Here is a 26521-nt window from a genome sequence, read left to right as displayed (position 1 = left end):
AAATACATGTGTATTGATTTCAAACTTACTAACTTAGGGCAGCACGGTAGCATGGTGGTTAGCATAAATGTTTCACAGCTCCAGGGTCCCAGGTTCGATTCCCGGCTGGGTCACTGTCTGTGCGGAGTCTGCACGTCCTCCCCGTGTGTGCGTGGGTTTCCTCCGGGTGCTCCGGTTTCCTCCCACAGTCCAAAGATGTGCGGGTTAGGTGGATTGGCCATGCTAAATTGCCCGTAGTGTCCTAAAAAGTAAGGTTAAGGGGGGGGTTGTTGGGTTACGGGTATAGGGTGGATACATGGGTTTGAGTAGAGTGATCATGGCTCGGCACAACATCGAGGGCTGAAGGGCCTGTTCTGTGCTGTACTGTTCTATCTATGTTCTAACTGGTGTATTGAGTTATTGATCAGTACTTGGCTTTGAACCTTGTGGTGGGATCAGAGAGCAAATTAAGGGAAAGCATAACAAGCAACAGCGCCAACTTGCGCCGGCCAGTGGAGGCCCTTCAGCACCGGTTGGCATGGCGCCAAGCCCTTCCGTGTCGGCTGGCGCGGCACCAAACACCCCGGCGCCGGCCTAGCACCTGAAGGTGCAGAGGATTCCGCAACTTCGAGGCGGCCCGACACCGGAGTTGTTCACGCCCCTCCTCAGCGCCGGAGTGGCCCGCCCCGCCGGTTCACGGAGAATCCCGCCCCATAACCCTTTATCCCTTTATCCTTCAAAAAACTATCTGGGCGAAATTCTCCCAAAACGGGAGAAATCGTAAAACTGCCGTAAAACCCGGGCGGGTTTTACGGCAGCGCGCCCCTTCCCGACGGGGGACCGATTCTGGTCCCCCGTCAGGGCTAGCAGCCCGACGTTGGAGGCTCCGACAAGTCGGGCTTAACGAAAATCGTTAAGCCCGCTTGCCGGAGTTAGCGCCGGCTGACGCGTCATATGACGTCAGCCGCGCATGCGCGGGTGGGAAGACTCCACCCGCGCATGCGCGGGTGACGTCATCGCGTTTTTGCGCGAAACCCGCGCATGCGCGGGCCGGGTTGCCCCTCAGCCGCCCCGCGTATTGATACTGCGGGGCGGCGGAAGGACAAATAGTGCGCGGGCATCGGGCCCGCTGCCCGCGATCGGTGCCCACCGATCGCGGGCCCATGGCACCCTTGGCACGGCCGTGGTACTGCCGTGCCAATCGGTGCCATGGTTATTTTTTGCGAGTTTGTCACGACGTTTTTACGAACGGCAGGACCAGGTGTGTTTGCCGTTCGTAAAAAGGTCGTAAAGGGCTGGGACTTCGGCCCTTCTAACAGCTGAGAATCGCTGCCGGCCGTAAAAAAACGGCGGCAGCGATTCTTGTCGGGATTTCGGCGGGGGGGGGGGGGGGGGGGGGAGAATAGCGGGAGGGCGTCAAAAAAGTCGGGAAGGCCCTCCCCCTATTCTCCCACCCGTCGTGGGGGGGGGGAGAATTTCGCCCTCTATCTTTATCTTGAAAGACTTATGTTGTTCAACTGTTCCACTTTTCTTCCCTGGAGTCAATTGGTCTTTCTAACCTGTGGGATTGCTAATAAAATAGAAACCAATTTCACCCCTTGTATAAAATAATTATATTGAATAATATCATGCGCATAAACAAGAGAAAGTCTTCTTCTACTTTAACAAAATTGGAAAGGTCTTGTGCGCTTTATCTGGGTTGCAAGTATTGAATCATTTCCCTAAATATCCATTTACTGTCACCATGCCCATATGGTGCAATGTGCAGAACATATTAATGAGGGCTGAGGCAGTCACTGAAACAGCGTTATATTCTGCATAGTGTTAAAATTAACTAACAGGATATTTTCTTGTCAAATTAAAAGTATGTCATGATGCTGTTAAAGTGAAATTTGTACTTGTTTGTTTAATAGTCTTGGTGGGATTACCTATAGGGCGCACACAAACTCGCACTACATTATATTGTTGCTGCTTTCAGTATTCATGACCCAGACTGCATGCACATATCGACGATGTTTGTCACCAGACACCAACATTGGAAATACCATGCATGTTTGAGGGAGAGGGTTAAAGTGGGGGGTGGGATGGGGGGGGGGGGGGGGGGTGAGGAATGAGGGGCCCACAAACAGGAGAAGCACTGGGCTCATGATATCTTTCTCTGGCCCTGGATGTAACATTTGTACTCAAAAATCTGAAATTGAATAACTCGGAATTAATTAAAAATTTTAAAAAAGGTTTGAAACTCATTCTGATAACTTATAAAACCTAAGAACATGAAGAATAGAGCAGGAGTAGGCCATACAGCCTCTTTACTCTCCTTCACTATTCAATGAGACCATGGCTGATCTTCCACCTCGACTCCACTCTCCTGCCCAATCTCCTTACTCCCTTCATTCCCTCAGAGTCCAAAAATGTACCTTTCACAACTTTGAATATATTCAGTAGCAGACCACCATAGGGTCTTTTACCCACCTGGGGCCCAGAATTCCAAAACCTTACAATCCTTTGAATTCAGAAATTTCTCTTCATCTCCATCCTAACTGGCCTCCCCCTTATTTTAAGGTCCTGCATCTCTGCAGCCAGAAGAAGCAGCCTCTCAGGTTTTCATATGTTCAATGAAATCACTGTTAATGTTAAGTTAACTATTATTAGGGTTAGATATAGATAAGTGGAGGGCATTGATAGATTGACTAATTTGAGCACATGTAAAGAGAGACTTCTGGGGCATTGTTTGTTGGTAAGGGAGGAGCCATTTAAAAATGTTACGTTTTTCTCATCTCTCTGCCAAAATTAATATCCTCACATTTCCATCTGCTACCTTTCTGTCTACTCCTTGAACCCATCGATATCCACTTGTGGATCTATTTGCCCTCCTCACAGTTTATTTTCCCACCTTGTATTGTCAGCAAATGTGCAGGTATTACACTTACTCCCTTAACTAAGCAGATAACGTGGATTGTGTATAGATGAGGTCCCAGCACTGATCCTTGCCCCACTATAACAACGGGCAACTTTCAAATATTCCTAAGATAAGAGCTGTTTTTGTAATGACAATGCAATTACCATCAGGTAAATCTACATGCTTCAGCTGAGTGAGTTCCTTTAGTATTTTGGCTGGGATGTTAAACTATGTATCATCCTGTTAAATGGAAGTATGTCAGAAAGTAATTACGGCATTTACACAATTAAAGCACAATTCTTTTAGGCTGTATATAGAGCTACAGTCATGGTGGTTGTTAATTTCTTAATACTATAGATGTTCTGCAGACCGTGGGCAGGATTCTCCGTTGACCAACGCCAGAATCGTGATTGGCGGCAGTTTGATTCTCCACCCTCTCCATACCACCGTTCTTGTGACGCGCGCCACGCGCAGTCGCAAGGCCGTTAGCACCACATCGGCCGGCCCACCCGTGATGCTCCACCCCCGAAGGGTAGAGTTCCCGATGGCACGGGACATGTGTGGTCTCAGCCGGTGTGCCGGCTTCAGACTGTGTCCAGCGCCGCCACACTCGGCTGGGATCTGTGCCGCTGGCCGGGAGTATCTCCTAGGGCTAGGGGGGCTGGTGGAGCGTGGCCAGGCGTTGGCCAGGGGGTGGGATGTGGGGCCGCGGTTGGCGGGTTAAGTTTTGTGCCCGGCCGGCACCATGTTATATGGTGCGACTGGTGCAGGTCGTCAGCTGTGCGTGGGCGCGGGCTGGGACCCAGCCGTTTTCGCCGCGATCCACGGGTGTTTCACGTGGCGCCGGTGCTAGACGGAATCAGTGAAGCCTTTGCACCAATTTGTTGGTCACGAAACACCACTGGTCCCACGCCAGCGTCGGCACTTAGCCGCAGAAATGGAGAATCCCGCCCCATACACTACAATAAAATTATTTCAGTACCATAGGGTGCGATGCAGTGGACTTGAGTTAATGATCGCTGTATGGTGCGTTTAGCGGGGTATTTCTCGGCACTGCTGTTTGTCATTTCTTTTGACCTCATGAGATTCTCTCCACCAAAGCCGCACTTAGAGGGTTTTCCTGCTGGTGAACCTAAGGCTCCGCGCAGATCGGACGCCATTTTAGAAGGTGTCCCAATCTCCCTCCCCATTTCCAGCCCCCCACCTTTTTGACCTCCCATTACGCCCCACCCGAGGGAGGCTCCCAGGAACCCCGCCACCCCCCTCTACCTGGCAAGGCCCGCCCCAGCCCGATCCCTGTCAGTGCCAATCTGGCACCCGGGCACTCTGGCACTACCAGCAAGACACCCTGGCAGTGCCACCTGGGCACCCTGGAGTGGGACTGCCGGGGTGCTGGGTGGCAGAACCATGGTGTCCAGGTGGCAGAGAGAGTGCCAGGGCGCCACCCTGATCACCCAAATGTGTCCACTGGCCTGGAAGATTTCCCCAAGCTGCCGTTGAGGCTGCTCCACGTTTGTGTGGACCATGACTAAATGGCGCCCTGGCGAGGTCTCCCAGGCACATCCATTGAGTCCCAGGCGCCGGGTGAATCCGGTGAACGTATATTTAAATAAGCCAAATGGCTTCATGAGATTCAACGGCCTCGTCCTGACACCAAATCAGGCAGGAAGTGTCATAATATACACATCAGTATATGATGGTGCAGAGACACACACTGACTGACACACTGCAAGACCAATCAACACACACAACACAGCAGCCAATCACCAGCTAGGGCACGCTCACTATAAAGCCAGAGGGCACTAGTTTTCCCGCTCATTCGGGATGCAGCCTCTTAGACGGACAGAGCTGGCAGCTAGTAGCACAAACCTTCACCACGTGCTAACAGTTTAGACTGGTCAGGATAGGCATAGGTCTTCAGTCAATCGAACAAGATGGCTCGCGCCAAATGTTTCACCAAGCTAGACGCATCCAAGAGGTTCTGGCAGATCCAACTCGACGCATCCAGTCGGAAGCTCTGCACCTTTAATACCCCATTTGGCCGGTATTGTTACAACCGGATGCCGTTTGACATCATCTCTGCATCGGAGGTGTTCCACAGGATTATGGAACAGATGATGGAAGGTATTGAAGGGGTTCGCGTATATGTGGACGACATAATCGTCTGGTCTACCACCCCGCAGCAGCACATTGATCGCCTCCAACGCGTATTCCGACGAATTCATGAGCATGGCCTCCACGTCAACAGGGCCAAATGCTCTTTTGGTCAAACAGAAATTAAGTTCCTCGGAGAACACATCTCCCAGTTTGGCGTGCAGCCGGATGCGGACAAGGTAGCTGCCATTAAGGCCATGAAGACATCGGAGGACAAGAAGGCGGTCCACCGATTCCTGGACATGGTCAATTTCCTGGGGAAATTCATCCCTAACCTCGCCTCCCACACTACGGCTCTCAGGAACCTGGTCAAGAAGACGACAGAGTTCCAATGGCTCCCCGCCCATGAACAAGAATGGCAGGAACTCGGGGCGAAGCTGACCATGGCCCCGGTGTTGAAATGTTTTGATCCGGCCAAAGAAACAAAGACTTCCACGGATGCCAGTCAGTCCGGCATTGGAGCAGTGCTCCTTCAACGTGACGATGCCTCATCATGGGCTCCTGTTGCATACGTGTCACGTGCAATGACGCCCACTGAACAGCGCTATGCGCAAATTGAAAAAGAGTGCCTGGGCCTTCTTACTGGAGTCGTTAAATTCCATCACTATGTCTATGGACTCCCAAAGTTCACAGTCGAAACAGACTACAGACCGCTGGTCAATATCATTCAAAAAGACCTTAACGACATGACGCCTTGCCTGCAGCACATTCTCCTTAAGCTCAGGCGTTACGTCTTCGAACTCGTCTACACCCCGGGCAAGGAGCTCATCGTCGCTGACGCCCTCTCCCGGTCTGTCACCACACCCTGCGACCCAGCGGGCTTCGTGTGCCAGGTTGATGCACATGTGGCATTCGCTGCATCTAATCTGCCCGCCACGGATGAACGACTCATCCAGATTCGTCGTGAGACGGCCAACAATCCCCTGCTCCAACGTGTCATGCACCACCTAACGGACGGGTGGCTCAAGGGCCAATGCCCTCAATTCTATAATGTTAAAGATGACCTGACGGTGGTAGTTAGGATTCTTCTCAAGCTGGACCGTATTGTCATCCCGCATAGCATGCACAACCTTGTCCTTGAGCAGCTCCATGAGGGCCACCTGGGAGTGGAGAAATGCCGCCGACGGGCCCGTGAGGCAGTGTACTGGCCTGGGATTAACGGGGACATTGCCAACGCCGATCTCAACTGCCCAACATGCCAGCGATTCCAGCCTGCTCAGCCAAGGGAAACCTTGCAACCCCATGAGTTGGTCACGTCCCCCTGGACCAAGGTGGGCATCAACCTGTTCCATGCTCTTGGCCGGGACTATGTCCTCGTTGTGGACTATTTCTCGAATGACCCGGAGGTGGTAAGGTTGCACAACCTCGCCTCAGCTGCGGTCATTCGTGCGGCCTATGACTCCCGTGCCACGGATCTCCCTGATCTGGCTCCCAATGACAACGTCCATATCCAGCTTCCAGCTGGTGGCTGGTCCACCACCGCTGTGGTGCTCAGACAAATGGCCCCCCGTTCATTCTTGGTTCGTCTACTGGACGGCTCTCTTCTGCGCTGAAATAGGCGGGCACTGTGTTTCTGTAGCTTAGTGTTTCTGTACATAGTCTTGTAAATATGCTCGCACATGCCACACGTAGTTAGGAACACTCTCATCATACATTATTTATTACCATGAACACACATTTTTTTAATAAAAGGGGGGATGTTATAATATACACATCAGTACATAATGGTGCAGAGACACACACTGACTGACACACAGCAGCCAATCACCAGTTAGGGCACGGCCACTATAAAGCCAGAGAGCACTAGTTTTCCCGCTCATTCGGGATGCAGCCTCTGAGACAGACAGAGCTCGCATGTGCTTCACCATGTGCTAACAGTTTAGACTGGTCAGGTTAGGCATAGGTCTTCAGTTAACCTAACATAGCATCGACCCACATTGCAAGTATGCTCAACAGTTCTTAGTTTAATAAAATAGTGTTTTACTATTCCGAGTGATGGTAGCCTGTCTATGTCACTGCTAAGGTAAACACAGTCTCTACAGATCCAGAGTACCCAACACATCAGGAAGAGGCTGTTGAATTGCACCCATGGCACAGATCATTTATGGCTCCAATACAAAAGAAAATCTAAATAAAACAGTTTCCTCTCAGCTATCATCAGAACCTATAAATTAAGTTGCATGTCACAGCCTTCTAACACACTATTAGATGCCGCTCTGTGTAAGCTGCGACTTTCTGATTGGTGCCTGCACCAAGATATTTCCAGGTAGTCTATATACATCAGAGAATGGTTTAGGTAACTGATTAGTTATTGAAACACAATTCTAAATTGCTGAGTTAGACATGGATTGCCAACACTAGTTAGGTGTGTTCCCGGAGGTTTCAGCACATCACCTTCAACTGGTCTCGTTATGAGTCACCCAACACATCCATCCTCACAGAGCATTGCTTTCCTACATCGATTGGGAAATGAACAGGCGATTTGTTGTTGATCGAATGATTCGCAACTCAAACAGCCCTTTTCTCGCATTTCCAATGTTCTTATCAAGAGTAAATAAAACGGGTAAAGGGAAAAATACAAAGAAACAAATTCCTTACTATCCCATGATATTCCTTCTTGCCTATCTTCAGGTTTGCCTGAAGATTAATCTTCAATTCCAGGAGACTTCAGGATAGTGAAATGATCACGTTTACTTAATCTTGATGCTCATTGGTCGTAGAAAACTTTGCAAGCCATGACATTACTAAAGGATGTGCAGCTGTGCTGTGGTTATATAACAGATTGCATTGATCCAGAAGAAAGCCTTCAGAACACTAAGGCTGCATAACGACAGCCAGTGGAGCATATTGTTGTCCATTAAAATCAATGTTAACAGTACCAGCAACTACTGGAAAGGCTTCATTTTTAGAAAATGGTAGTGTGTCCACATTTAAATTTTTAGAAATTATTTTGTAGACTTTAGGTGTGCTCTGTTACAACTCATTTTTTTTTTTTAAAACCTGAGTTACATGTAGCTCCATCCTCCAGTCACTTTATCTGCAATGTTCAGTTGTATCGGCTGTGAGGGTGGGCTTGGATTTAAATGAATTATTTTTGCAAAATGTGATGATTATTATGGAAGAAGAAATATTATTATTTTTTTAAATTTTAGACTACCCAATTAATTTTTTCCAATTAAGGGGCAATTTAACGTGGCCAATCCACCTATCCTGCACACCTTTGGGTTGTGGGGGCAAAACCCACGCAAACACGGGGAGAATCGGCGTCATCGGGATGCGCTTACAGTCACAAGTCCGTTGGCACATCATCAGCCGGCCCACCTGCGATGCTCCGCCCCTGATGGGCTGAGTTCCTGACGTCGCGAACTCCACACGGACAGTGACCCAGAGCTGGGATCGGACCTGGGGCCTCAGCGCCGTGAGGCAAATGTGCTAACTACTGCGCCACAATGCTGCCCTGAAGAAGAAATATTTGACCAGGTTACTTATCTGCACATTTTTGAGCAATGCTTTTCCTGGCCTATGTCAGAACCGGCAGCATGCGGTGTCTATAGATTTCCTAGGACGTGCATCGCTGCATAGCGCTTACATATTCTACATTTGATCTTCAAGCACGTCCCAAAACAGTTCAACAGATTAAGAAAAAATGAAAAGCCATAATATTGCTGAATTTTAACAGTACTACGTTTGTTGTGATTCCTTTATCACTTTCTAGCCAAGTGTAAATTAAAGAAATGAAAATGAAATGAAAATCGCTTATTGTCACAAGTAGGCTTCAAATGAAGTTACTGTGAAAAGCCCCTAGTCGCCACATTCCGGCGCCTGTTCAGGGAGGCTGGCGCGGGAATTGAACCGTGCTGCTGGCCTGCCTTGGTCTGCTTTAAAAGCCAGCTATTTAGCCCAGTGTGCTAAACCAGCCCCTAATGATGAGAAACATAAGGGGGAATTCTCCGTTCCTGAGGCTAAGTGCCGGAGCCAACGGAGAATCCGCTGGTGATTCAAGAAGGAAAAGTCAGCGCGAACCCCTCACCAATTCTGATACCGCTGAGGGGCTAGCACCGGCCTCACTTGGAACACCCGTGGATCATGCGGAAAATGCCCAGAGAATTGCTAGTTCCCGGGCCGCATTTGCAGAGGGCTGACGAGCTGCACCTGTTGCGCCGGAAAACATGGCGCCCCCCCCCCCAAACCCGCCCACCCAGACCCCACAGCCCACCCCCTGGTCACCCCCCACCTCACCCCCCAGCCCGAGCAGCAGCTTCCCGGCCAGAGGCACAGATCCCGGACTAGTGTGGCCGCGCTGGACACTGTCCGCAGCCGGCACGCCAGGTTGCTGACCGCTGGGACCACATGTTGCCCGCGACGCCAGGAACTCAGCCCATCAGGGGCGGAGCATCGCAGATGGGCCGGCTGATGATGTGCCAACGGACCTGGGACTGTGTTCGCCTCCCGGTGACGCCGATTTTGAGAAGGCAGAGCATCGGGAACTGGGGCCTGCACCGAATCCGGTGTCTGAAGCCATTCTCTGCCTGATCACCGATCCCAATTTCGGCGGCGGGCTACGGAGAATCCTGCACAATAAGCTTTGTTTTTTACAAAATATTTATGTATTGGACTTTTGAACTAGTAAAAGACATGGGGCGGGTTCCCAGGGAACCATCGGGGCGGGCTGTACCGGCACCAAGGAGTGAACCACTCCGACGTCGGGCCGCCCAGATGGTGCGGACTCCTCCGCACCTCCGTGGGCTAGGCCGGCGCTGGAGCGGTTGGCGCTGCGCCAACCTGCACCAAAGGCCGTCCGCCAGCCGGCGCGAGTTGGCACATGTGTCGGAGCGCCAGCGTGTTTCCTGCGCATGCACAATGGGTTTCTTCTCCGTGCTGATATTCGCGGAGCTTTACACAGGCCGGCACGGCGGGAAAGAGTGCCCCCACAGCACACGCCTGCCCGCAGATCAGTGGGCCCCAATCGTGGGACAGGCCATCATGCCCCCCCCCCCACCCCGAGGCCGGATCCCCCTGCGCCCCCCCCCCCCCCCCCCCCCCCCCGAGGATTCCGCAGACCGCCCTCAAAGCCAGGTCCCGCCGGTACAGCCTTGGTCTAATCCATGCCGGCGGGACTGGCCGAAAACGGGTGGCCGCTCGGCCCATCGGGGACCGGAGAATCGCCGGGGGGGCCCACTGCCAACGGCCCCCGACTGGCGCCGCGCGATCCCCGCCCCTGTCCGAAAACCGGCGCCGGAGAATTCGGCAGCCGGCGTCGGAGCGGCGGGGCAGGATTCCCAACGGGAGGTCGGAGAATCCCGCCCAAAGTTACAATACCAGATGTAAGACAAAAGAAATAAAACGTGCAACAAACATAGGCACAAAATGGAACAAGTGAATGACAGCACAACTGGCTGGATACAATCACTGGGCAAAACTGAATATTCCTGCGACCTGACCAGAAACCAAGAAAAGGACAGGATAAAGTCATTAAAACATGACATGGCAGGACGGTGCGTACCCTCCTATGCCACACTATACCCAGCCAGATTGGGCGCACAACAACATACAACCACCTCGGCTCCGGCAGCACCATAGGCATCAACCGCCCAACCCAGCCATCACTCTCGGGTATCAGACCCAACTGCACCCATGCAAAAGCCAAGAATGGATACATCACACCCAGAACTACAAAAAGAAACCCAAAGGAAGTCCGTGAATACCCTCGCTGTAAGGGGAAGTTATAAGCGCATTCAAAACGCAATTGAACCGCTATCCAAGCCCAGGACAGAACTGAAGTAAATCATATAATCAACAAATAATGAAGAGAGGACAACTTGCAACAAGTCCGAGTCAGACCAAGGATCTCCAAGAAGAAAAAGAGAGAAACAAAGAGAGGTATCAGAGGAGACTGAGGGGGGAACATGATTAAGATGTATAAAATTATGAGGACATGGATAGAATAAAGAGGAACAACGTTTTCCCCTTGATGGGGGGGGGGGGAGGGGGGGGGGGGGGAGGGGGGGGGGGGGTCAACCAACAGGAAACGTAGATTTAAGGTAAGGGACAGGAGATTTAGAGGGGATGTGAATGGTTAGATATGAGTGGTTAGACGGCTGTTTTTGACCGCTGTAGAAGCAAAGATATGGGCTGATATAACCCACACTCCTTGGAACATTCATCCTTCTTCAGGATTAAGGAAACGGTGGCGCAGTGATTAGCACTGCTGCCTCATGGCGCCGAGGACATGGGTCGATCCCAGTCCTGGGTCACTGTCCGTGTGGAGTTTGCACATTCTCCCTGTGTCTGCGTGGGTCTCACCTCCACAACCCAAAGATGTGTAGGGTTGGTGGATTGCCCTCTCAAGATTGTCCCATAATTGGAAAAGTAAAAAAATATTTATTAGTTTTTAAAAAAACATGCCCAGCAGATGAGGCCCCGGTTCCGTCGCAAGCCTTTTATAAAAATCCACTGGGAATCTGTCTAGGTCCTTGCCTTCCTTGACTGCATGGAACAAATGCATTTCATAATTTTCTCCAGCTTGAGCGGAGCCTCCAGCCCCTGCACTCTTTGCCTCTCCACCAACGGGAAGTCTAATCCATCCAAGAACTGTACCATAGTCTAACCTTCCTCCGAAGGTTCTGATCTGTAAAATACCCCAGTAAAAGGTCTCAAATACCTTGTTACGCTTTTATGGATCAGAGTCCACTCCTCCGTCCAGGTCCTTAACCTGTACTATCTCCCGAGCGGCAGCCTGCCATCTCAGCTGGTGAGCCAATAACTGGCTGGCCTTCTCCCCAGGCTCGTAAAACGTCCCTCTCACATGACAAAGTTGGCAAACTGCTTTCCCCATTGATACCAACTCGAACTCCATCCGGAGTGTCTTCCTCTCTGCCAACAACACCTTGTTAAAGGCCCCAAAACTGGACATAGATTTTTTTCTGTTGAATTGTGCCCAGAATTTTTTTGTGCAGTGGGGAGCTAAAGGCATTGGTAAGACTGACTCCTCCGAGATTGTGGCGCCATTTTTAAAGCGTGCCCAGATCTCAAAGTTAAGTTGAGGGTCTCCAACAACCCCACCCACGAACATCATGGCTCCGTGCAAACATGGGGAAAAAAAACCACCCTCGACCGGGTGGGGCAACCTCCCCATCACTAAATGTCCATGTGACCCCACCCCACCCCAACCAAGCATGAGGGTGACCCGGCCCCACACCCATCCATCCACAGCATCGGGGTATCGTCCCCCACAAGTTAGCATACCCTACTATTAGGTTGCTGAGGGCCCACAACCTTTAAGGCCCCTCATTTCAGTCCTTCACTTTCAGGCCCCCCTTCATAACCCTCCTTCATACCCCACCTTTACCCCACCCTTCGTAGCCCCTTTCATCCTCCCTTTCGTAGTATGGCCCTCCACAGACCCTCTGGCACAAACCCGTTTTTGGCCTCTCCTGCTGCACGCTCGACATAACGGGATCGGCACCAGGCGCAACGCAGTGGGAAAATCGTGCCCACCATTTATGTAGAACGTATCCCTTGTTTCAAAATATATCTACAATCCCTGAACTCCTTCAGACTTCCTCATTTCCTCAAACCACAGCCAAATTAATTAAATCCTCAACTGAAACCAGCTTACAGTTACCACACAATAAAGAAATGATACCAAGTCTGGGAAACATCTTGGGCAGGATTCTCCAATCCCGCGATGGGTCGGAGATACGGCGGGGGGCTACGCAAATCGCGCCACGTCACCCCGATGCTGGGACGCGATTCTCCGCAGAGCGGAGAATCAGTGCCATTAGTGCCAGCTTGGTTGGTGCGTGCTGGTCAGGGGCTGCTCGACACCCCCCCCACCCCCCCCCCCCCACCGCGAATCTCCGGTCCGGATGGGCCGAGCGGCCGTTAAAAAAAAAACCTGAGTCCCGCCGGCGCCGTTCTAACCTGCTCTGAGCCAGCAGGACCACGGCGTTGAAGGGTCCGGGGGCGGCCTGTGGGGGTGGAAGGGGGGTCCGACCACGGGGGCTCAGATTGGCGCCGCCTGAGGCTTCGGCAAGGTGAGGGAATTTGTCGGAATTCCGGCATTTGTAATAATTATAATAATAATTTTGATTATTGTCACAAGTAGGCTTACATTAACACTGCAATGAAGTTACTGTGAAAAGCCCCTAGTCGCCACATTCCGGCGCCTGTTCGAGTACACAGAGGGAGAATTCAGAATGTTCAATTCACCTACCAAGCATGTCTTTCTGGACTTGAGGGCCGAAAGTAGAGCACATGGAGGAAACCCACGCAGACACTGGGAGAACGTGCAGACACTGGGAGAACGCACGACAGTGACCCAAGCCGGGAATCGAACCTGGGATCCTGGCGCTGTGAAGCAACAGTGCTAACCACTATGCTACCACGCTGCCCTTTTCTGTTGTATACGTTAAAGTACGCCATAAGCAGATCGCAGGAGAGGTTTTGCTCGAGGTGGCTGATGTTTATTACCATCTTTAAGGAGTACATTATCGTCAGCAATTGGGCAATGTGTTTAGGTGGGGGTGGGAGGGGAGGCTTGGGGGGAGGATTCTTGGCAAAAACAGGAAAAGTAGGGTTGGGTTGGGGGGATATTTCTATGAAAATTGTTTACATTTATTTGACCTTTTTGTATGTTACAAATTGAAAATTTTCTGAATAAAAATATTTGAAAAAAAAAGAAAATGTCTAAATATCAACCCATGTGCCAAACGTTGACCCGTGTGACTTGAGCCTTGCCAGGCTAGCCCATGAAGACCAGCTGACTCAATTTGATTGGTGCTCATACTTGTTGCTTGTAGGTGATGTTTTTGTAAGTTAATTAATCTGGAAGCTTTGAAAATACTGTTGCCTTATAGCTGGATAGATCCTCTGAGAACGCTGAGATCTGTTGCTAAATGCAAGTTGCCATATACATATAAATAAGGGAACATTGATTATTACTCATATCCCCAGAGGCCCCTTGTCTGTTTGGTCACCCTGGCTGAGACAGAGACTATAAAAATGCACAGGTTTTCCTGCTGCCCTCCGACCATAAATCTGTCAGGAATGCGGTGGAAGGCCTACGAAAATGGCTGACACCCAGATGTCAGGTGAAGCACTTTGGGACATGACTTGAAACATTATTTGGTTAAAACGGTGCTGTAGAAATGGAAGTTGTTGTTACTGAGATAGGCAATAATGGCAGACTGAACGTGGAGGTTTTTCTTGCCAAGCTTCTTTGCTGCTCTCACCAGGTGCCTAACCACCTTGTCAAAAAGTGGTTTGTGGTAGACTAATTTTCCCTTTATCTGCACCAGGCAGATCGGAGCCATTGCAAAACCATTTCGCAAAACTATTGTCCTTTCCTGAACTACTCATTTAATGCCTCGTGGTTTTGTTTCAGGCACATCTTGACGCCTTAGCTGCCATGCATAGGCTGGTCCTGGAGGCACTGTTTGAAAAATGGGATAATGATGTCTCAGGCTATCTTAATCTGAGAGAACTAGCCGATGTCTTGAGTACATACAAGGATGGAATGGAGAAAAATGCCATAAAGAGAGGTAAGCGAAATATCACCGGCAAATCATTTTGTTGCAGTTACTTTCCGTCTGACCTTTTTTTTTCTGGAAATCTAACAAACTGCGATCCTCTACAGCAATGCTAGGTTGAAGGCTCCAGGATCTACAAGCCAGGCTGAATGACTATTTCTGTTTAAATTACTTTGTATTTATGCCTGGACTACAGTCGATACACTATTCTCAGAAGATGATTTGCTCTCAGATCTCTATCATCGACACTCGGCAACCATGTAGTAAAAGATATGCAAGGCCTGCCTGAGCTGACTTCTCTCTAATTTCAGTTCATTGACAGTGGGAAGTATCTGGCCCACTTTCTGTTGAGAGGTGTCAGGCAGGATGACTTAACTCAAGGGATTTCAGTGTGAAGTTATGACCTTTCGCTTTATGACATCAATCCACTCGCTGCACAGTCACATCTTTTTTTTTGCCAATGCCATCTTTCTCTGTCTGGTGTAACATTCCAAAGTTGAAGGTAGCAACTTATCTCATGAATGAGCACAAAGTGAGGTTATCAGTGAGCTACCAAATCTTAAGATATAAGAAAGTCCTGCCTTCACCCAATGTCCAGATCCCTCTTCCAGCAGGAATAATTACAGTGATTATGAGCAGAGATACCCTCTCAGTTTAGCAGAGGAGTGTTGAATTTTATCCTAGCTTCCGCGTCGTCAACCCAAAGTGTGATCAGCTAGCTCTGCATAGAGGGGGAATAAAACTGAGACCTTTCAGTCTGGAGGATGAATTACTGCCTTTGTTCACCATAGGGAATCCCACAGCCCCCTCTCCACACCAACCCCACCCATGCCATCACCACCACAATTTTAGAGGATAAATTTATAATTCAGGACTCCTGGCATGGAGGTTTATTCAAAAGGAGCACAGCTCAAAGAATTGGGCATGGTGCCAGGCATGCCCCATTTGCAATGCACCCAATTCTGCAATGAATAAATTCTCTGCAATGCCATGAAATAGAATTGAAGAACCTACCCATGGTTCCTGAGGTTTGTTTGCTTGAAGCTAGTTACACTTCCAATTGCACTGATGTCAACATGCCAAGGCATGGAGTACATTTGCAGTTCACAGGTGGAATTAAGTCCTCGTATTCTCATGACACTCTTCCATCCATCATGCCTCTTTCTCAACCGCTAATCATTCCAAGGATTGTGGTTTTTGTGATTGTTTAAATTTATAAATTGATGTTTAAGAGGAAAGGCCTTCAAATAAAATGAGTGTCAAGGGATTTCACATCACTGGGACATTTATTGGACCCAGCTGTTGATTTTCAGCATTGTATACCACGACAAGACGTCCAGTTGAGCTTTCTTTCATAGAATCATAGAATTTACAGTGCCGTATAGGGAGGCCATTCAGCCCATCGAGTCTGCACTGGCCCTTGGAAACAGCACCCTACCCAAGCCCACACCTCCACCCTATCCCCGTAACCTAATAACCTTACCAAACCTTCTTGGATACTAAGGGTAATTTAGCATGGCCAATCCACCTAACCTGCACACCTTTGGACTGTGGGAGGAAACCGGAGCACCCGGAGGAAACCCACACAGACACAGGGAGAATGTACAGACTCCGCACAGACAGTGACCCAAGCCGGGAACCGAACCTGGGCCCTGGCGCTGTGAAGCAATGGTGCTAACCACTGTGTTACCGTGCCACCAAGTTCACGCTTGGAGTTAGTGTTTTTATCTGTCTATCCTTCTCCTTCCTTGAACATGAATACATAAGAAAGAGGTGATTCATGTACTGCACACACCCGTTAGAGAACTTGGATGTGGTGGTACATCATGCTATAGGCAGACATTGCTATATGAGAAAATAACTGGTTTTGTGCTGGTTGCTCACTGGCTCATAACATTGAAAAATGGAGGTGTGATAGCATTAGATTTTATTGGTTGATTTAATTCTCCTCGTTCTCTTTTTTTCTGATTCCTATTTATGAATTGCTATCAAAGCACAATTCAACATCCCTAAGGGCTTTTGACAGCAGATTGAAATTGTGTCATTGCAATATCAGGAGGTATCTGATATCAGCTGCTGTTGATGGACTATGTATTCATTCCCTGGAGTTACCATCAACCCTTTGGCTGATTAAATGCAGTGAACTGGTCCAGCACAACATTGTACGGTTGTTTGCTGCCTCATGTAAAGGCCGAGAGGCTTGTATGGTTAACAGTAAACTGTTTATTAATAACACATAACTATATAATCTTTATTGTCACAAGTAGGCTTACATTAACACTGCAAATGATGTTACTGTGAAAATCCCCCAGTCGCCACATTCCAACGCTGTTCGGGTGCACAGAGGGAGAATTTAAAATGTCCAATTCACCTAACAGCACGACTTTCAGGACTTGTGGGAGGAAACCGGAGCACCCGGAGGAAACCCACACAGACACGGGGAGAACGTGCAGACTCCACACAAACAGTGACCCAAGCCGGGAATTGAACCTGGGACCCTGGAGCTGTGAAGCAACAGTGCTACTCGCTGTGCTACCGTGCTGCCCGTAAATACAAGATATAGTCCTGACTTTGTGCTATCTTCTACCAGAATTTTAACCATTGCAATTCTACTACTCCCTTGTGACTTTCTACATCATAATGTGGACAGTACTGTTTCCCCAGTCCCACATTAACCTTGAAAGTCCCCAGCACCCTTTGGAGCCATCTGGGATGGCCACTTACAAAGCATCCCGGCAAATATGGCCACCTGTGAAGGACCATGGGAAATATGGTCAACCCAGGACTCAGACGCTTAGAGCTTATGTATATTGGCAACTCAGATAACTAGGCGGTATCGCAAACAAGCCCGAAATAAATTCCGCTACCTGGGGATCCAAATAGCCCATGACTGGAAAGGGATCCACAAATGGAACCTCACCAGCCTGACGGAGGAAGTTAAAAAGGACCTGCAAAGATGGAACACACTCCCGCTCTCCCTCGCGGGGAGAGTCCAGACGATCAAAATGAACGTACTGCCCAGGTTCCTTTTCCTGTTTAGATCCATTCCGATCTACATCCCCAAGGCCTTTTTCAAAGCGCTGGACAAACATATCATGGCGTTCGTATGGGGGGGGTAAAAATGCTAGGATCCCAAAGAAGGTCATACAAAAAACAAAATCCAGGGGGGGGCTAGCCCTCCCGAATCTACAATTCTACCACTGGGCGGCAACAGCCGAGCGAGTAAGGGGATGGATCCAGGAGCCAGAAGCCGAGTGGGTGCGTGCGGAGGAGGCCTCCTGCATGGGAACCTCCCTCCGGGCCCTCGCCACGGCAGCACTCCCATCCCCACCCAAAAAACACTCCACCAGCCCAGTGGTGACGGCCACCCTCCAATCCTGGAACCAACTGCGGCAGCAATTTGGCCTGTACAAAATGTCGGACAAGGCTCCCATCTGCAACAACCATAGGTTCACACCAGCACTGACTGACGCCACCTTCAAAAGGTGGAGGCAGGACGGGGGGACACTGACAGTCAAGGACCTATACACGGACGACAGGATCGCAACACTGGACGAACTGACAGAGAAATTTCAGCTAGCTGGGGGGAACGAGCTACGGTACCTGCAGCTCAAAAACTTCCTACGAAAGGAGACAAGGACATACCCACAACCGCCACGACGGACACTACTGGAAGACCTACTGGACGCAAGTATCCTACAGAAAGGGAACTGTAGTGACATGTATGACCGACTGGTAGATAGGGACGACACCTTACTGGACGCAACAAGAAGGAAATGGGAGGACGACCTGGGGATGGAGATAGGGTGGGGACTCTGGAGCGAAGCACTGCATAGGGTCAACTCCACCTCCACGTGCGCAAGGCTCAGCCTGACGCAACTAAAAGTGGTACATAGAGCCCACTTAACGAGAAACCGTATGAGTAGGTTCTTCCCGGAGGTGGAGGACAAATGTGAGCGGTGCCAGAGAGGCCCGGCCAACCACGCCCACATGTTCTGGTCTTGCCCCAGACTTGTGGAGTACTGGACAGCCTTCTTCGAGGCTATGTCCAAAGTGGTGGGGGTGAGGGTGGAGCCATGCCCGATAGTGGCGGTCTTCGGGGTTTCAGACCAGCCAGATCTATTCCTGGGGAGGAGGGCGGACGCCCTTGCCTTTGCCTCCCTGATTGCCCGCCGTAGAATCCTGTTTGGCTGGCGGTCAGCAGCACCACCCAGAGCTGCAGACTGGCTGTCCGACCTCTCGGAATCTCTCCAAATGGAGAAAATCAAATTCGCCATCCGAGGGTCGGACGACGGCTTCCACAGAACGTGGGAGCCATTCATGCAACTGTTCCGGGACCTGTTTGTGGCCAACGTACAGGAGGAAGAATAGTCGGGTGGCCAAGAACCAGGGGAAAATGGACGGGAATCGGGGGAAGGTAGCCGGGGGGAGGGAGGGGGGGGGGGGGGCTACGGGCTCGGTATGGGGGTTTGATGGCAAGCCAAGGCCCAAAACCAAACTATAAATAAATGCCTATAAACATGTGCCTCGGCCATATTGGGGAATGTAAAATATGTATGCTGGCTAAAGGGGCGGCCACAATTATTGTTATGAAGATGCTTACCTGTAAATATTCATGTTAAATTTTTGTGTTTTCCTTTTTTTTTCTCTCTCTCTAATAACTTGTAATTTGTCATATATAAAATATGAAAACTCAATAAAAAAAACATTTTAAAAAAAACTAGGCGGTATCGAAACCCCAAGCTACTTTGCATTCTAATGGCCATTTCCAGAACAAAAGACCTGTACTCAGGTCACAGATACAGAAACAGACTCATCAGCGCCACTCCCTTTGCTCATGGAGCCCAAAAAACCAAGGTCAATGACCGCTCAGGACACACCCCGCCATCAAGGCACCTGCCCCTTTATTGGCCAAAATCGAAGGCAGTAATTGAAGCCTGCCGAATTATTGGGTCCAAAGCTAAGGACCGCCCAAAAGAGCGCGAAACCCCAGAAGGATAAAGAGAGACACTGCCATGTGTTCAGTCTCTCTTGGCCCCGGCGCTTGGTCTCTCTTGGCTCCGACCTACGCCTAAAACCAAGTGTAGCATTATGACCAGAAGACAAGTTCAAGACCAACGATCACTACCAGACTGATGAGCCCAGCAGAAATGAAGTCACTTCTCCAGGCCCAGCCACGCAAGATCCAAACAATGACCTTGTTCCTCTGCATGAAGCCGGGTGCCTGAAGTTAAGTACAGGTTGTTGTAGTGTTTGGTGTAATTCAGCTTGTAGTGTTTTATGTTGCATGTCGAAGTAATTTATGTGTATAAATAAACTATCATTGAACTTGAACTAACTGGCTGTTTGGTCTTTGATCGATATCCGGTAAAATTTTGCGGTGGTATCATTTGATACCTGGCGACGCTGAAAAGCAATATCATCATTAATAACTGTCATATCAGTATCCAGTTAAAAAGAGCAACACCTAATACCACACACACCATAGTGTCACGACGTGAGCTTTCCACAGACTGAGATCATATTTGGGTAATGACACATGGACAGAACTGCAAATGTCACAGTTCCAGCATAAGCAATTATTATTATTACTATACAAGAGCGTGCACGTGTGATAGTTTAGTTTTCCAGTTTTAGAGCTGTCCCACCCACACGGTAGCAAGAACCAGATAACGGCATAAGCATGAAAAATGGAGCACGCAAGTTGGTTTGTTTTCAATTTCCTTAGACAGCGACAGCATCTTCAATAGTACTGGCCAATTCTCTCCTGGTATTAGGCCTTAGAGCAACTACATAACTGTGCTGCTTATGGAGGTTAAATGTGAAAGGCTATCAACGCCTCTCAGTTTAACCTGACAACGCTTTGAGCACCTGTGTCAGACAGACAAGGAAGATCTCAGGTTATGCCGAGATAGCTGATCGCAGTAGAATGTCGGTGGAGGTACAGAATTTACTTCAGCATTCCGACCACCCAACAACCCCCTCCCCCACCCCCCACAGTGACCACACTCAACTGACCAACCTACCACCCCACTGACCATCTGATCAACCCCAACCCAACCACCCCTTTCCTCCCCCCACCATACCCCCCCCCGCCCCTGTGGCCCCGCACCCACCCCTGTGCCCCCCCACCCCCACCCCCACCCACCCACCCACCTTACCGACATACTCACTTAACCTCTCCCTGGCTCCTCAAATTGACATGACCGTTAACCTATTTTCACCATGGCAACTAATGCCATCAGGAAAGTTGGGAGTGGCTGCCTTACCCTAGATTCTCCTGAGTGAAGGCCCGGGAACTCACTGCACCGCACCTTTCTCACACAGCCCAAGTCAGGGTGAGAAAAGTGTGGCTGCATTTCACGAGGAGCAGACTGGCAATCCAACAGCTCATTATCTAAGTTCCTGTTCCAATATTCAGAAATCAAGTTATAAAGAAACAAGCAGGTTTTTTGACACAAAGTACAATCGCAGAATAATACCAATAGTTTTTTTTCCGGTTATTTTTGGAGACTCCTGCCCTGTTTCTATCACATGCTCACTTGTTGATTTCAATCTTGCCACCACGGGGAGGCCTATCTGTTCCCTCAGGGGAGAGAAAGAAAAATAGGGCAGCAGTTCAAGTAGCTCACATACACCTCCATCTGGGCAATCTCAGAGCAACATTGTCAGAGGCCTTCAACATTTTCATATATGTTATGGTGCAGTGAGGCCCAAGGACAGGATGGTTTTATATTTGAAAATGAGCCGCACACTCAACAATCATGTCAGATCAGCCATGATCTAATTGAACGGTGGAGCAGACTCAATGGGCCAAGTGGCCTACTTCTGCTCCGAGGTCTAATGGCCTTATGGTCAATAAAAGGCAGAGAAATTTCTTTGAAGCCTCTGGGAAATTCTTTAATTAAAAAATAAATATTCTGATGTTTAAACTCTGAGACATCTCTGAGTAATCCCGTTTGAATTTGTGTTCTTTCGCCCTCTTTAACGTCTCTTTTTGTCACATCCGCACTCTGAGAGGATTAAGCAAGCTGCCAGATTTCAGCCGCTTGCTGGGAGGGGGGGGGGGGGGGGGGGGGGAGAGCAGCTGGCCTCTGTTCTGTGTCAGTCCCTGGTGGTTTGTAGAAATTCCAAATTACCGTGAGACATTGTGGACACTAAAATCATCAGCAGATTTTCAATTTCTATGCGATTTCAGCGAATATAGTGAATGACTGTGTTGACTGCATATATTCCTTTGACGTCTCTGGGAAATTCTTTAATTCAAAAATAAATATTCTGATGTTTAAACTTGTTTTGTCTCAGGCATTGTACTAATTCTGTTCCACTCTGCTTTGCATTATTCAGTGGTTCAATTATCCAGAATCCTATTTATGCAGATTATATAACTTGAGGTGTTAATACGAAACAGCTTTATATTTTGCAAACTCAAAGGAAGTTCAATACTCAAAAGATTTACCAGTCATCGCCTTATTTCAGTGCTCCCAACATATGGCACAGTTCTGAAATGGACTTTGACCACACATAGGCGGCAGGATTCTCTGTTGGCTGACGGCAAAATTGTGAATCGCGATTGGGTGGAGAATAGGTTCCGAAGCGAAAATCGCAATGGATGCCGATTTCCCGCAAAATCCGAAATCGCAATTCTCCGTCACCTCGACAGCTCCGTCAGTGCGGTCCGATTCACACATATAGTATACACCGTTTGCATATCATTAGAGGGACTGGCCCGGTATTCTCTGGGGCCTCCGCGATGCTCTACCTCTGATGGACCGCGTTCCCGACGGCGCGGTTCACTTGTGCTTTTAAAAATCGTGAAACCGGCGCCGTGGCTGCTGAGGGAGAGAAAGAGGGTACGGAAAGTGTCCAATGTCGCCATAGTGTGCTGACAATAGTGCCGCTGGCCGGGGTTTTTTGCCATGGCCGGAGAGAGTAGCGGAGGATGGACAGGAAGTGGGCTGTGGGGTCAGGGTGGACGGGCACGGAACATCATTGCCGCAGCTGGCAAGGCAGCCATGCAGCTGCACATGCCGCTAATAGCCCACTGTGAACACGGGTCGTATAGATGTCCCCCCCTCCTCCTCAGGCCCCAGCCGACCCATCAGTTGTATGAACGCGCTCCAGCACAACCAGTGCCATCTTGTCGGCTGGGATGAGTGTGTGTGGGGACTGTAAAGTGTATTTGCGGCTTCAGCTTGTCAGCCTCCTGAATGTCAATCACGGATCCAGCGAATCCTTGGGAGAATGGCAGTGGTGCAGGAGAGAATCATTGTATTCAATAGAGTATTTTTTCTGATAAGTGCCCGCCTTAGATTCGTTGAGATCCTGCTGCATGGTGTGTCTTCCATCCAGGGCTCAGGAGGTAGGGGCCGAACAAGGATTGTCTGTGAGTCTGGTCCCAGGTGAGAAGTGGGAGTTGAGTTCCCAATTGAGTTTTAAAATTGGCTGTCGCGCTTTAGTGATCTTGAAGTGGAGGTTGGCGTATCAGGTTCGAAGGAGCACAGTGTTTCTCGTCTTCGAGGGCTCGGGTCTTTTAGGCCCCCTGACCACTGCCCGATATTCTCCTGTTCCCGATGCTCATCGTGATGGGTTGGAGATGGCCTATCATGTCTCGTCACCCCCCCCCCCCCCCCAACCCCCACCCCTGCCGGGCTGGGGCCTAGCTGTGGATCGGTTTGGGCATCAGGGCGGCAGCATGGTGGAAATGAAGGTGCTTCATTCATTGGTATCCTTGAGAGATCTTGAGGGACGGCCATGCTAAATTTCCCCTTAGTGTCCAAAGGTGTGCAGGTTAGGTGGGGTTGTGGGGGTAGAGGGGGAGGTGGTACTAGGTAGGGTGACCCATCAGAGGGTCAGTGCAGACTTCATGGGCCTAATGGCCTCCTTCTGCACTGTAGGGATTCTATGGAAAAAGTATTTGATGATCTTGTCATGGCTTTGTCCTTTTCGAGCAACATTTTTTTTTGTGCACAAGATGGGGCCAGAGAGTGGCCACTCTCTGCGAACTCCGCCTAACAGATCCCCTTTTTTTTCATGTACTTAATGATCTGTTGAGCTGCTCGCAGATAAATACACAGGACAATAAACAAAATCCAAATCCAATCCAATCCATAGATGGTGTTATTATCCTGCAGTTCTTCAATAATCCTGAACATTACTCCCTTATGATCACATTGTCGATTATTTTTTATTGTCTTTTCTCCTGCAAGGGTGTGCGAGGTGTGAGTGCGAGGGCGAGAGTCACCTGATATCTTGTTCTAGTAAAAACCATATTGAGTTGATTATGTGAAATGCGGTCTGTGCACAGTTTTATTCCTTTATTTTATTATGTGCTGTAAACCTTGTGGTTATGCGAATGGAGTAATTTTTGGACACCGCTTATCTCATTTATAATGCAGATGAGTACCGCCACAGAGGGTGGTGGGTGATTGGTTGGTGTGGAGTTGGGCAGTATGATTAGTTTAGACCTCACTGAGATGGGGGATAATCCTGCAGTTACAGCTAACCGTATCAGCTTTTTATTTTGTTTTTTGTTATTTTGAATATAAGAATCCGTGCTTGTCTCCTTTTGTGGCCCGGACAGATTATGTACCCTGAGGAAGATTGGGTTCCTTCTGCCTTTTTGATGAGATTGGAGTGTTTTTTTTGGCATTTTCTCTTTAGAGCTATTAGAAGAGGAGGAATTGAGAGGGGGCGCACACAACGGTGGGTTTTGTCAATCCTTGACTGATTTGTTGGAGAGAAACTGTTTGTCATGACTCTACATTGTTTGAGCTCTTTCCTCGTATGGGGGAGTTAGGCGCCCTACTCCAAGTGGTCTTATACGGTGGTTTCCTGAGTGTTCTCCTCATTGTTGATAGATCTTTGTGTCTATTCAGAACCCTGGGTATGCGTCACCCTTCTTGGTCCCCAAATAACAGAAATCTCAGACTGCCATATTGGTCCAATTAATTGAAACTTTATTTGAGTGTCTACTAGTAAGTCAATTTCAAGTACAAAATGTAGAACGCTCCGACTAGCCCTGCAGCAAGCTAATCAGAATGATTGTCTTCCGCAAATACAGATTGTGGAATTCAAAATACAATAATAGCTCGTGGTAATTTCTTCAAATCAAGATACACTGTACAAAACGACTGCGCAGTTTAAAATAGAATAAAACAGCGGTTTTGCAAAGCAAGCAGATAGAATAGGTTTCAGAAGATAGGTTGAATTGATTCTAGAATGGTTTTCCAATCCGACACCTGAACTTTTAAGATTACTATCTTTAAAGTTTCGTCCTCTTTACAGCTGTGATTGGTTTTAACTAATCTATAATACATTTAATTTGGCCGAAGTGTCTGTCTGTCAAATTAAGAGATAAAACATAGAACATAGAACATAGAACGATACAGCACAGTACAGACCCTTCGGCCCTCGATGTTGCACCGACATGGAAAAAAAACTAAAGGCCATCTAACCTACACTATGCCCTTATCATCCATATGCTTATCCAATAAACTTTTAAATGCCCTCAATGTTGGCGAGTTCACTACTGTTGCAGGTAGGGCATTCCACGGCCTCACCACTCTTTGCGTAAAAAACCCACCTCTGACCTCTGTCCTATATCTATTACCCCTCAATTTAAGGCTATGTCCCCTCGTGCTATGAAAACATTTTGGCATTTTTTCATAGCGAAATACATTTCCCACCAAAGATTCTCACTATGGGGTGACTTGTTGTTACCATGGACACGGAACTGGTATCTTAGCCCAGCTCTCTAACACAAAGGGTCTTTCTGCTAGTTTGGCCTTGTAGACTCTAGCAGTTTGCTTATCTGATCGATTCCCAAGCATTCAGCTTTCCTTACTGTCATGGTTAATATATATTAATTTAATTAATTACTCTGAATGATCTTTTTATATAAACCTCTTATCTATTATCTATAGCTATCTCAAAAGGTTGATTTCTATCAATTGTGGTTGGGGTTTCCACGTGGAAGCAGTGTTTGTCTCTCTGTTGAGGCAGCACAGTAATTTATTGTGATGGTGTGCAGTGCAGGGCAATGTCTAGTATTCTGGGGGCAGCTCGGACATTCTTCCCTAAGGGTTATTTTCTTCTTCTCTTCATCCGGGTGAGCAGTGTACTGTTCTAAATCCTGCTACGGTCTGGTGGTTTATGGGAGGTTCCCGTTATTGTAGCGGGAGGGGGTGGATGGTTGGGGTGATTCGCCTCCCCGCCCTCCCACCCGCCACGTAAATGGGGCTGGTGGTCTGCTATGGATGTGGTTGGTGAGGTGCAGGATCGGTTGGAATGGAGATCCTATGGGTACTGATTCTCATGTGCCAGAATGTGCTGAGCTAGGCCAGAGCCCGTGCTATGGTTGGCATCCTGTTGCCTCCTGGAATTTGATATGTCTCTTCTCAAAGATACGTATTAGGGACACTCTGAGAGGTTGGGATTTGCTTTTTCTCAGCCCAGGGACCTCGGACTGAGCCAAGACCTGAACTATGGGTTGATATCCTGCCCCCACCCCACCTCATGAAGTTACTCATTCAAACACTTTCCTGTTTGAATGAGTAACTTGTTATTTTATTCATCAACAGGTGATGTGTGTGCACCCGTGGATTACAGACGCATGGTGGGGGTCCCGATTCTTTGTTATCCTGTGACCCACTCCCGGTAGTTCTAGTTCTCCTTTCTTGTTTTTCTTGGGAGGTGTTAACAGCACTGATCATAATCCAAACATGTTCCTGCTTGTCCTCTCTGTATAAATGTGTGGAATGATATTGGTTCTGTACTGGGCCAGAGACTGGGGTTATGTTGCGTTGTGTGATATATGTGTAACACACATTTAGAACTGGGGATCGCGTGTATTTTTGTTGTATGTTTCTATTTTTTTTTAAATAAAGAATCTGTGATTGGTTCCTGCATGGGTGCAGGTTGGTCTGCTATCCGACGAGAGGAGGTTGCAGTTTGCCAT

The 26521-nt window shown here is 48.8% G+C and overlaps 1 protein-coding gene across 1 annotated transcript in view; it reads left to right on the top strand.

The window, feature by feature from the left end:
• The window catches only part of LOC119975270 (EF-hand calcium-binding domain-containing protein 5-like), a 223194-nt gene that overhangs the window by 140563 nt on the left and 56110 nt on the right, over window positions 1-26521 (top strand). Inside the window, exon 11 of the mRNA XM_038814978.1 lies at window positions 14418-14574. Within this exon, the coding sequence (XP_038670906.1) occupies window positions 14418-14574 (157 nt within the window). The remainder of the gene's footprint in view (window positions 1-14417; window positions 14575-26521) is intronic.

The sequence above is a fragment of the Scyliorhinus canicula genome, chromosome 12 (genome assembly GCF_902713615.1).
Source record: "Scyliorhinus canicula chromosome 12, sScyCan1.1, whole genome shotgun sequence".
In the NCBI taxonomy this organism is placed as follows: domain Eukaryota; kingdom Metazoa; phylum Chordata; class Chondrichthyes; order Carcharhiniformes; family Scyliorhinidae; genus Scyliorhinus; species Scyliorhinus canicula.
This window is presented reverse-complemented; position numbering and strand designations above follow the sequence as displayed.